The 12972-nt window shown below is 46.3% G+C and overlaps 1 protein-coding gene across 6 annotated transcripts in view; it reads left to right on the top strand.

The window, feature by feature from the left end:
* The window catches only part of LOC142476818 (uncharacterized), a 59231-nt gene that overhangs the window by 19058 nt on the left and 27201 nt on the right, over positions 1-12972 (top strand). For 2 of the 6 annotated variants that reach the window (XM_075581957.1, XM_075581958.1), the window contains exon 2: positions 7855-8028. In XM_075581957.1, the coding sequence (XP_075438072.1) occupies positions 7998-8028 (31 nt within the window). In that variant the 5' untranslated portion in view covers positions 7855-7997. Of the gene's footprint in view, positions 1-7824; positions 8029-9497; positions 10210-12972 lie in introns of those variants that run through there. The other 4 variants (XM_075581962.1, XM_075581963.1, XM_075581956.1 and 1 more) reach the window with 4 other exon arrangements.

Raw genomic sequence — 12972 nt, 5'->3', positions numbered from 1 at the left:
CGGATGATTGTGGTATCGCACCACTCTATAGAGTAGTCCCGTATCAATCTCGAACTTGTCCGCCTCTCTCATAATGACGGTGACCACATCGCTATGGGCACGCTTTAGCAGGGACAGATGGTTTTTCAGAACGGCCTGGCGTATGATACCGGCTATGGGGTCACAACTCTGATAGTGAACAGGAGATGATCTTATCTTGTGTGATGTGCATTCTACTGGGATCACAGTCAGCGGCCGGGGTGGCTTTGGACTGGCAACCTAGACAATCCGCAAGTAGTCTGCTATCATTGCGGTAAGAAGGGTCATTTTGCCTACCAATGCCCTGAGAAGGAAGACAAGGAAGAAGACCCTAAGGTGATGGTCTGCGGGGTTTACACTGGTCAAGCCGAGAACCCGAACATCACCTAGAGCGCCACGCTCTAGGACGATCAGTGGGAAGAGATTCCGGGGCCAGGGCTGCGAGCTATGTGCTGTACGGCTGCCATTATCAATGATCACGTGGCCTTTTCAGAACTAAGAGTTGCGGATTCTCTAGGTTGAATTGGAAGGTTTCCATCATCAGGCCTTGGTTCCGAAGGTCCATCCGAGGGTGGGGAAACGTCTCCCTCGGTGGTGTTTGGGTTCTCGGCTTGACCAGTGTAAACCCCGCAGACCATCACCTTAGGGTCTTCTTCCTTGTCTTCCTTCTCGTGGCATTGGTAGGCAAAATGACCCTTCTTATCGCAATACTAGCAGACTACTTCCCTGGTGGCAGTGCGGGTGCTGTAAGTAGGGTATATTCTCCCAAAGGTTTTAGACTTAGCTTTCCGGCTGAATCTCCTTTCTTCTTATAGGGCTCTCTGATTTTCGTAGCAGAGGCTCCTTTGGACTTCTGGGAAGAGTGTAATAGACTATGTACTTCGTGCACTTTCACTTACCGCAGTAATCCTGTAAAATATAGGAGGACTCCCTTGCATGACAATACAACGAATCATATTGGCTATAGGGTGATTCGGGCTTCGTCCATCTCGGAGGCGGGAAGCAACTTGCGGTCGAGAAGGTTCCCTAGGATCAACTGTATGCGGTGGATGAACGCCAACAATTCTCCCCTTTTCTGGTAGAGATAGTAATATTTAGACCATATTGCCCCGGCATCCTCTTCCAATCCGTAGGCTTCTATCAGGAAATCCACTAACATTCGAGGCGTCATATCTGGGTGTTGCCCCCGGTGAATGCTTAATATGGTAGCGGCGGGCGGCCTAAGGCATTCCATGATGCGTTGCCGTTTTACTGCGTCGGAGCAGGACCATTCTTCTAGCACAGTCGGCGTATGCTCTTTCCAGGAGTGTATCGCTTCCTCTCCCGCAGGTGTGGGGGGGACTCCAGAGAAAGCTTTGAGCTTCCGGTAATTCTGCGACTGGGAAAACAGGGTCACAGCCTCCATTAGTTGCGGGGAGGCGGGAGCTGGCGCCAGCTGACCTATTTTGTCAATAAGTTTTTGCAAAGCATCTACGAATAACTGAGCTTCACCTAGGCCGCAGGCACTGTGACTGCTTTGGTCAGACCGGCGGCTGCTGGCAACGCTCCCTGGGGGAGAGGCGGCTAGAGGTGTCAGACACTCCTCTGGGCTAGCTTCTGTTCGGGTGCGCATTCTAGGGTAGATAAGTGGACACCCGCTGAGTGGGGGCTTAGAGAGCTGTGACAATCAACCAGGAGGGTACTCCACTTGAGGTCTAAGTCCCATTGGGCATCTACCACACAGGCTTTGGAGAATCCTGGTATCTGTCTCAGGGCAGTTTGTAAGCTGGGTAACTGCAGGGTGACTGGGACTTGACTAACAGTGACCACGAGGCGTGGTGACTTGTGGTGCCGCAGGGCCCATTCGTGGACACTCTTGCCAGACGGTATGGACATGGTCCTATACGGAGTGAACTGTTTGTAATTTAAATTGGGCACCCCAGGTCTGAGATCTCAGCAGCGCCTCCAAATGTAGCCCTCTTACCCCTTTATGGGAAGTGTCTACGGGTGCTGATATTGCCTGTTGGCTCACAGAGACATGAGCCTCCGCCACTGATAGCCTGGGGTACACCTGAGCTACTAGATGACAGCGCTTCGACCTGTACGGGATCACTATTGTTGGGGATAACGCCGTGCAGGAACAAATAATAGTATCACACAACATATAACAATAACCTTTACTAATATGATATGCAAGCAGTCCTATACTGTAACAGGGTTAACTATATGAAATACCCCTAACCCCTAGAGATACAACTAGCCAATGCACCTCGCAGGGCGCAACCCACCACTTTGTCCCCACACAGTGTCCATAATACTGTTCGAGGCCCTTGGCCACTCTACCACAAGTGTCCCCAAGTGATACCCCCACCCTTTAGGCATGATCAGCGATGTGTTGTACAGTGTTGGTGCACTTGTAAAATGATACCCGGGTGCAGGAGCCCCGGGCAGGTATCGCAGAATACACATGGAACCGTCCGGTCCAACGTCGTCATCCGCCACTGTGTGAATTACGGTGTGGATAATATCACCGTATGTGTAGTCTGTGTCCTTTGTGGCGTTCGGATCCCAGAACCCACTTTGCAGGGCTGCGCAGCACTGTGTCCCTGACTACCAAATAGATAATGGGTCAGAGTCCCTACCTAAGGGCCTGTCCCTAAAACAATCACTGCTCTACTAGTGAGTCAGGGCCTAACTGGAGCCTGGGGGAGACAGTCTGGCCTAGCCCAGAGAAGTACCATTCCCTGAACACTACCTGACCCTTTGCTGTCCTCTTTCGACTGGCATGCTCCTCTCAGCGCGCAAAATGTATCTAATTCTGTGCAGGGGAATCTAGCCGCGCTATTGGCTCCCTGGCGTTGTGTTTCTTCGCTCCTATGCATTATGGGGCTTGTAGTTCTTCATGCAGAGCCTCTGTGTAATGGCCGCCGCCGCCGCTCCCTACTGTGCCTTCGCGCACTGAGCATGCATGGCATAACTAAAATGTCGACGGCTGAAGGAGAAAGCTACGCGAGTCGTTCGCCTCTCCCTGCACCTGCCGCAATGCTGCCTGCACTCTCCCCGCCGCTGAGCGCAATTGCGCGCTAAGGTCAGGGAACAGAGGGGCACCAAGGGAACCCATGCCACATGTATAATACAAGAGAAGGGAGCTACCCAAATGAGTCCGTAACGAGGTGTGTTTTAAGATAGTCCTTAAAGGTGGGGAGAGAGGCTGGTTGTCAGATATTGAGAAGGGCATTCCAGAGGCATGGGGCAGTAAGTAAGAACGGATTTATGAGGGAGAGGACTTTAGATACAAAAGGGTAGACAGTAGACATCTTGAGCAGAACGCGACATCCAGGTGTACAGCAAGAAATTAGGGCTGAGATATAAGGAGGGACAGTGAATATAGGCTATTAACAAAAGAACAAGATGACTGCTCTGATTGTGCTCACTGCGCAATTTCAAATGTTGAAATTGAAATGATGTCTAAAAGGAGCAATCCAAGCTTTTTTTTAAATTTTTTTTTTTTTTTTACATGGTCTGAACCAGACGGCTTTTGGACCTGATTAATTTCAGCTGCAGGGCCCCCCTTCAGAGTTTAAAGCTCCCGCGCCACGTGAGCCGCACCGAATGATGGCACGTCTAACTATTGGCCCGCAGGGAGCAGGAGTTTTTAAACACCGCCATTATGTAAACACTGGAAACGGAAAGGCTACCGGAACTCCCCCCCTAGGAAGGTATCTCCAGAAGTTGGGGGTCCCCGGAGTTAAAATGAATGAGGGTCCGCTTCAATCCAATCCAACCACCGCCCACTCAATTGGCAAAAATCATAAAGTTTCAACTTGCAAACAATTACTCACATTTCTACTCATACTATTACTCTCTTTAGCAGGTGATATTGAACCTAACCCAGGCCCTCCCACTTCAACTCTGTCCCATACCCCTGAGAATACCCCCTTCAAATTCCAAAAAGGCCTATCTCTCGCCCATATAAATATCCGGAGTCTTCTGCCCAAACTGGATGAACTAAGGGCATGGTGCCTTATGCATAAACCAAAAGCCTTCGTTCTCACAGAAACCTGGCTAACCCCTAAAACCCCTGATGCACATATTACCATTCAGGGATACTCCATTTTTAGGAGAGATAGGTCAAAGAGAGGAGGAGGGGTGTTATTTTATATTGCAGACACATTACAATTTACACTGGTAAACTGCCCCCCAAGATCAACCTCTTTTGAAATCCTAGTTGGCAGAACCTGCCTCCCCTTCTCTAAGCCCGTCCTAATTGCTGGCATCTACCGCCCCCCTAAAGCCCCTCTACAATCTCTGACTGATATCACCCAGTTTCTTGGCTCCATTTCCTCTCAGAATGAGAAGAGTGAGTTGCTAGTTCTTGGGGATTTCAACTTCAATTGGCTTGACCCTAAAAACCACAAAATCCACACACAAATCAAGTCGCTTAACCTATCGCAACTCATTTCCCAACCCTCACGAACAAACCTGAAATCGCACAACCATTCCCTGCTTGACTGGATTCTCTCCTCAAATCCCAGCAGAATCCAATCCTCTGGCATCCTTCCTGACATTTTCAGTGACCATGCAATATTGTACTGTGTAAGGAAAATTAAACCGCCCCAATCAAGCCCTAAAGTTCTCCTCACTAGAACATTTAGAAACTTTAACCCACGACAATTTCTGGCTGACCTTACCAACTGCCCTTGGCACAGAATCGATTTAATTCCTGACCCTGATTCTGCGTTCGACTATTTCCAATCCGAGTTCTTAAAACTCTGTGATGCCCATGCTCCACTACGCAGAATAAGGGTACGGGGTGCCCACCTTCCATGGGTTACACCTGACCTTATAACACTCTACCAGTTCAGGGATGCCTTGTGGAAAAGCCACAAAATAACTGGCACTACCAAGGATTTCAATCATTACAGATGCCTGCGGAACGTGTGCACAAGGCAAACAAGGCACGCAAAAGCACAATATTACTCTGACAATCTCCTCCAGAACACATCAAACCCAGCTATCTTCTGGAAGGTTATCAACAACATATTCCAGCCTTCTAACCACCAACAGCCAAGTAATATCACTAAGGGCGATATTACTCTGACAAACCCCACCGACATTGCAAATGCATTCAATGATTACTTTGTGGGGTGTGCTACTAACTTATTAGCAAAACGCAACCCAAACCACAAACCTGAATCTCATCCTGGGAGTACCCCTATAGCCCCACCCGCTCCCAACATTGCCCACAATTTTCAATTTGGCCCAGTATCCGAAGAGGAGATTACACAAGCGCTTCTCAAATTAAAACTAAGCAGCCAATGGGGACCTGACTTACTACAATCTAGGTTCCTAAGACTTGGTGCCCCAGCAATTGCCAAACCAATTGCTTCCACAGTCAACTCTATCCTGTCTACTGGCCATATCCCTAAGACCTGGAAAGCTGCCAGAGTTGTCCCAATCTTCAAAAGTGGGGACAAAAACACTGTCTCAAACTACAGACCAATCTCCCTTCTCCCAATCCTATCCAAAGTCATGGAAAAATGTGTCCACTCCCAATTAAGCGATTACTATAACAAGACAAATTTTCCTAGCCAATTCCAATCTGGCTTTCGCCCCAAACACTACCGTAACTACCCTGCTAAAAGTTTGCAATGAAATCCAGTGTGGAATGGAACGGGGTCAACTCACTGGTGCAGTATTCCTAGATTTTGCAAAGGCTTTTGATACTGTTGATCATGCTATCTTGCTCAACAAACTCCAGAGCTCTGGAATAGGGAAGCATGCTTTAAACTGGTTTCAGTCCTACCTATCAGGTAGATCCCAACATGTGTCCATCTCTGGCGCTAACTCTAACCCCTGGCTATCACCTTTGGCGTTCCGCAAGGCTCTGTTCTGGGACCCCTACTCTTCTCAGTGTTCATCAATGATCTTCCCACAGCTTGTAAGGAAGCCTCAATACACATGTATGCAGATGACACAATCCTATATGCACACAGCCATAGCCTCTCTGGCCTTCAAAACATACTTCAGTCTGACTTTTTCAGACTCGAAAACTGGATTTCCCAAAACAAACTGTTTTTAAACACTGACAAGACTGTAATAATGGTGTTTGGGACCAAGACTAAATTTTTTAAGCTTCCAGCGACTGAGCTCCAGATTACAACCAACACTAACACCACCCTAACTCCTGTTACTAGTTTTAAATACCTGGGCATATGGTTTGACTCTCACTTAACATTCGGGATGCACATTAATACCCTGACAACCAAGACCTATGCCAAACTACGTGTACTCTACAGGAACAAATCCTCCCTAAGTCTCCTGGTCAGAAAACGTATCGCACAGCAGATGCTAATGCCAATTATTGACTATGGAGACATAGTATATGGCTCGGCACCTCAAACTCACCTTAGCAAACTTGACACCCTCTACAACTCAATTTTTCGTTTTGTTCTCCAATGCAACTATAACACACATCACTGCGAAATGCTCAAAGAACTAGATTGGTCATCACTCGAGTCTAGGCGCAAAGTTCACCTTTCCTGTCTTGCCTTCAAATTCTTTATTGGCAAGCTACCCAGCTACCTGAACAAGCTCCTCACCTCTACCACATGCAGCACCTATCACCTGAGATCAGACTCCAAAAGACTGTTCATGATCCCAAGGCTCAACAAAGCATCCGGCCGTTCCTCCTTCTCCTACCGTGCACCCCAAAACTGGAACAACCTACCAGAGACTCTTACATCCACCACCAGTCTAAGTTCTTTCAAATCTAAGGCTGTCCCACATTTTAATATGGTCTGTAATTGTTTCATACGCCCATAATACAAATTATCTTTAACTGTGCGTGCAATGTCTTGTATATAATGTATACCCTGCTCATTATCTAACTGTATTTGTAAACATGTATTATTTGACTTAACTCTGTGCCCAGGACATACTTGAAAACGAGAGGTACCTCTCAATGTATTACTTCCTGGTAAAATATTTTATAAATAAATGAGGAAAAATGCCAAGCTTGGATTGCCTCTTAAAATGAAAACAAACTTTAATAATTGACATTAAAATAATATTGTATTAATTCCCCTGCCCCCTCCCCTCCCAACCTGGCTCCCCTGCCGCCTGTCTGCACCGCCCGCTCCGGAGCAATGCGGGTACGAAGAGGGCCACTCTGCAAGGGCACTCTTTCGTCCGGTACTCCACCGCCAGCACACCTCCCCCTCCCCTTATCACTATGATTACGGGGAAAGCTGGTCCCCACGCTCACAGTCGATGGCGCTCTCCCGCATGGCTTACTACCGCCGTTGCTCGCCTCCCTCTTGCTATCTCCATGACTACCGGGAGAGGCGCTCACCTTCCGACCAGGCTGCAGCACGTCCGTTTCCCCGGCACTCGCATCCCTCCCAGGATCAGTATGATTAGGTTCCACTGCTTGGAATCCCCACAGTATTCGTGCGCAAGACGTCCTGCACTGCTAGGTGACCATTACAGCCCACCCCTAAATCAGCGCCCCCCTGAGGCCACCCCCAGCGCCACTCTGCAACCTCATCAATCCCGCACACTATAGGGGGCTAAATGAGTATGGCTACAGCCATGCAGTAACGTACCGCAATAAAGCACACACTATACCAAACCACCCCACTTACCTACCTTCAGCTGGCAGGGGCGAGGGCGGCACGTCTTATCACTCCAGCTGCCGGGGGGGGGGGGGGTCCTGCCCCCCCTACCCATGGGTCATGCTGGGTGGGGCAGATTGCCTACAGCGCAGGGACAGACGTCCTGCGATTTTACCAGAGGAGGAATTTGATGCAACCCAGCCCCTGGATCCTGCATGGTAACTGCAGACTGTGTCCTCAGTTTCCACAGAAAGCTGCGGCCATTGATTGGTCACCACAACGCTGGGACTCAGACCAGAACCCCTACCTCCCCCCTCACCAGCGCATGGCGAGGAGCAAGACAAATGCCGCAACTCTGCGGCGCGCTCCAGACCTAGTTTGGCGATGTGTACCGACCAGAGCGATGAGATACCTGGTAAGGAAATAAATGCTATTTCAAGTACTGATAATACTCATTCATACAGTGACAGTGATATTTCTGAGTCAGAGAGCGCAGCGCAATTACACAAAACCCTGTTGTGTAAATTCCGGAAAAAAAACTAGCTGTGATTAACCGGTCAGTTAAGGCTAGGCCAAGCGGCGTAACGCAGGAGGTAGTGGTGGGGAGCCACTGGGCTAAAGCGAATAATAGGTGTTATGAGCGATAATATAGACCAATAATAGTTATTAGGAGAGGTAAAATCAAGCAATAGGAGGAGTTATAGGGAGCTGTTATATGGGGCAATAGGAGGCGTTATATGGAACAATAGGAGTTATTGGGAGTGTTAATATAGAGTAATAGAATGAATTATAGGGGGCAGTTATATGAATCCATGTGAGCAGTTATAGGGAGCTGTTATATGGAGCAAAAGGAGGAGTTATAGGGAGGGGTTATGCAGAAATAGGAGTTATAAGGAGTGGTAAGAGAGCATTTGGAGGAGATATAGGGTGCAGTTATAGAGCGCAAATGGAGAAGTTAAAGTGAGCTGTTAAGGATTTATAGGGAGCAGTTATATGGAGCAATAGGAAGAGTTATAGGGAATGGCTATATGGAGCAGTAAGAGTTAATATAGGAGATATACTGTACAGTATGAAGAGGTTATTTGGAGCAAAAAGGAGTTATAGGGAGAAGTCAGAAGATTTTATAGGGAGTCGTTCTATGGAGCAATAGGATTTATAGGGAGTTGTAGTTATAATGTGTGGTTATATGGAGCAATAGGATGAGTATCGGGAGTTGTTACATAAAGCAATAGGAGGAGTTATAGGGAAGGGTTATATGGATCAGTAGGAGGGGTTATATGGATCATTAGTTATAGAGAGTGACTATATGGAGGAATAGAAGGAGTCATAGGGATGGGCTATATGGAACAATAGGAGGAGTCGTATGGAACAATACGAATTATAGGAGGGTTTATATGGAACAATATGAGTTATAAGGTGTGGTAATATAGAGCATTAGGAGGCGTTATAGGGTGCACTTATGCCGAGCAATAGGAGAAGCTATATGGAGCATTAGGAAGGGTTATAGGGAATGGCTATAGGGAGCAATAAAGGAATTAGTGGGGAAATAGTTGAAGTTACAAGGATGTGGTGTATGGAGAATTAGGAATTATAGGGAGTGGTTATATGAATCAATATGAGCAATTATAGGGAACAGCTATAGTGAACAGGAGTAGTTATAGGGAGTAGTTATATGGAGGAGCTGGAGAAGTTATTGGCATGGGTTACAGTATATGGAACAGTAGGAGCTATAGAAATTGTTTATATTGAACAGTAGAGAAGTTATAGGGAGGTGTTACATGCAGTAAAAGGAGGAGATATAGGGAGGAGTTACATGGAGTAATACAGTAGGACGAGTTATAGCAATAGGAGGAGTAATGTAACTGATGTAATGTTATGCTTTAGAAATAAAGAAGTTGGATGAAATTATCATTGAGGAGGAGATGGTTGAGGAGGAAAGGATTGGAGACGATTCAGACAAGGAAGAGGAGGAGATTAAAATAGAGGTGTAGGAAGAAAAAGAGGAGCACGAGATTAAAATAGAGGTGGAGGAGGAGACTTCCGGTGACGTCAGCCTAGATGGAAGCATAGGGGAATAGCTCCCGAGTCCCCACGCAATAAAGCATCTAGAAAAGCAAAATACGCTGGATCCTATGAAAAACACCAAAGAGCAGGGGAAACTGCAGAGATGAACCCCAAAACCAATAAAAAGAACCCTCCAAGCGTCTCATCTTATTTCTCGCCGGGACCGAAGCTGCCCCCTCTCAGCGAGGCTTGGCAAGATGCCGCCGCGTGCCAGGAGGGCCTAGTAGGTGATCCACCGCCTGAATCAGGGACGGAGTCCAGATCCCTGAACAGGGAATATATGGAGGACCTCTTCGCTAGAATGCGGAGAAGTTTTCAAAAAGATCTAACCGTGGCTCTAAGAGAGGTGAGCCGAAATGCAGGCTCTGGCGGAGTGCATCGAGAGTTTGGAAAACAAGGTGGAAGAGGTCGCGAGTATACGGCTCTTTTAGTTCACATCCCCATAAATGAGTCAATACTCCCACCTAGTGGTTGATACTACAAAACTGTTGTATTGGATAAAATACAGCAGGGTGTCATCTGAAGTGACATAGTAAGGAACTTTTATTGTGTTACTAGCATAGAGACCCGGCGTTGCCCGGGATGTGAACCGTGAATAAGTATGTGTAAATGTTGTATTGTAAACTTGTAATGTTATGTGAATGTTATGTAATATGTAGTAAAATTGTATTTTTAAAAGAACAATAGTAGAAAGCACATGTATATGAGGGCAATTTTGGTAAGTGTATGTTATTTGTTACGGTTGTTAGATATGAAAATGTTATTGTTGGAAAGGCTTGGTGAAATATGGTTATGTCCATTGTTGAGAGTAGTGTATTTGATGTGATGTGGGGTGGGGGGTGATATTGTCTGGGGGGGGTGATGTGGGCTGGGGGGGGGGGGAGTTAATGCTGTGTCGGTAGGCCTGGAGCAGACTGCGATGTGGGCTGGGGGGGGTGGGGGTGGTGTTTTTAAGAGGCGGTGTGTGGATGTGATCGTGCGGTGTATGTTTGCAGTGGTGAAATAAATATTTATCGAGGTAAGAGTCTGTACCTGATTGGTAGCAGGTGGTCAGGGTTTTCTCTGTTGAGAGTTGTGAAGCGTGGTCCCAAAAAAGTTTCAAATGTCTCAGAGCAGTGAGGGTTAGGTGCTGCAATTCCCAAAGCTCAGTGAGGGGTGGGAGAGTGTGTCAGTGGTGTAGCTCAGTGAGGGTTGTCACAGTGTGGCAGTGGTGTTGGCCGCCGACCAATGAGAGGTGTGCGGGTGCTGGCCGCAGACCAATGACAGGTGTGCGGGGGCGGGCATGGTGCGGGGGGCGGCGGGCATGGCCTGAGGCGGAGTGACAGGCCAAAGGTGCAATGCGATTGTCCCTAGGGACACCGGACATCCAGACAGGCAGGCTTACAGTGCTTTCAATGATATATTATAAGATGTACACTGAGATACACTTAGTAGCAGTATTTGTTGGGGTAACTAATATATCATTTTAGGAAGTGATGTATAAGTATATTGATAGTTGCTTGCTACTTCCTAAGTAGAGACTATGGGCCTCATGCAGAGAGCAGCGCTATGCAGAATTGGAGAGGGGGAAAAATTTTACCTTTTTTGGAGAGTTTTTATCTCCATATGCAGAAAGGGCAGAAAACTGCCTTTCTGCATATGGAGAGTTTCAACCAGCGCTATAAGCGCTGTTGAAACTACAGGGGAAAAAATCGCGTTTTTTTTTTTTCCCCCCTCCACCGGCCGCGGAGCGCCAGCTGCTTGGTGGAGAGGGAAAATGTTGAAAATCGCGCCATTTTTTTGGCGCGAACAGCCACTAGATGGCGATCGCGGCTCTCTGCATACGGCAGAGAAAAAAACTGGAGAGATTTTAAACTCTCCAGACGCGCGGCGAATTTGAAGGGGAAAAAAAAATGGCGCTTTTTTTTAAACTTGCCGGTTTCTGCCTTTCTGAAGGCAGAATCCGCCAATTAATGCCGCTTTCACTTTTTGCGCTGCTCTCTGCATGAGGCCCTATATGTCATAACCAAAAGACACTTTTGACAAAATACTGTGTCTACACAATTTAAAACTTTTATTTTTAACATGTAACACTCAAAAAGAATTCATTTTTAAAATAATTAAACAGATCCAAAGTTATACTGCATGATTATGTTGTGCTTAATATAATTGGGAATTTATATTGAGACTATAATTAGTCACTTTGAGGGCTAGCTAAAGGTGCTTTAATTGATAACTCTAAATAGTATGCAGTGTATCACGGGGGGGTTTGCTTATGGTTAGCATGCATCATGTTGTTGGATACAATTTGATTAGAACACCTTTTAGCCAAGGGTACACAGAAACAAGCTTCCCAATAAAATGTAACATTGCTGTAGCAGTGCTACATTTCATCAATTGACATTGTTCTGTAGCAATATTTCGCGTATAATCACAGCTTCACTTATCTAACAGTCTTTTCTTTGTGTTTGCAGTTATAAGCAAATTCCTTTCCTTTAATTAGGATCCAGTTGGTTAGAGCAGTTTTTATTGGAGTAAATCACAAAGGCTAATACTTTGGTCCATTGTGCCGCTCATTATAACAAATTCTTGTGTTTATCTTAGATTCCACAGATCCACTGATGGTAGTTTTATTGTGAAGATGTAGATGGATAACGCAATTTTTGTACAGTTAATTAGATATCTTTCAAATAGAAAAAACGCATTGTCTACTACTTAAAAGTCTGACACAAAGTATAGCAGCATTGATACAAACCGGTTGAATAAGCCCTGTATGAGTAGGCAATTACATGTGATCACTGACTCAGCGTTGATAATGCTAAAAACTTGATTGAAGGTGTAAGCATATTTTAACCCTAGGTAGTCCCAACAGATTTATCGGCTTCCAGCAGAACAGGTTTTAAAGTATAGTTCTTCCACGCAGCACAGCACTCACAATGGCAACTGCTGTGTCCCTCACTTTACAGTGTATGTTCATACAATGCTGAAAACTTGATTGAAGGAATAAGCATATGTTAACCTTTGCAGAAACAACACTCTCATATACTGTAAGCTTTCAGTAGAGCAATGTTTAGAGACTTATACTCCTGTACGGTGTAGTACTCTGTGTAGTGCTTGTGGTGGCAGTACTGTGCTGCGCATTTTACCTCAGTCCTTTGAAAGATATTTTGATGTCGGTTGTAACCACAATGTTCACAATGTTCACGCAGTTTGTGAGATAAAGTAGTAATGAATACGTGTACCATGTTACTCCATGTTGCTCCGTGGGAGGAGATCCAATCCTGCAGATACGCGTAATTTCCGTCCGATTGCCAAA

The sequence above is a fragment of the Ascaphus truei genome, unplaced genomic scaffold (genome assembly GCF_040206685.1).
Source record: "Ascaphus truei isolate aAscTru1 unplaced genomic scaffold, aAscTru1.hap1 HAP1_SCAFFOLD_1740, whole genome shotgun sequence".
Lineage (NCBI taxonomy): Eukaryota > Metazoa > Chordata > Amphibia > Anura > Ascaphidae > Ascaphus > Ascaphus truei.
The sequence above is the reverse complement of the archived record's forward strand: the minus strand, read 5'-3'. Positions and strand labels throughout refer to the sequence as shown.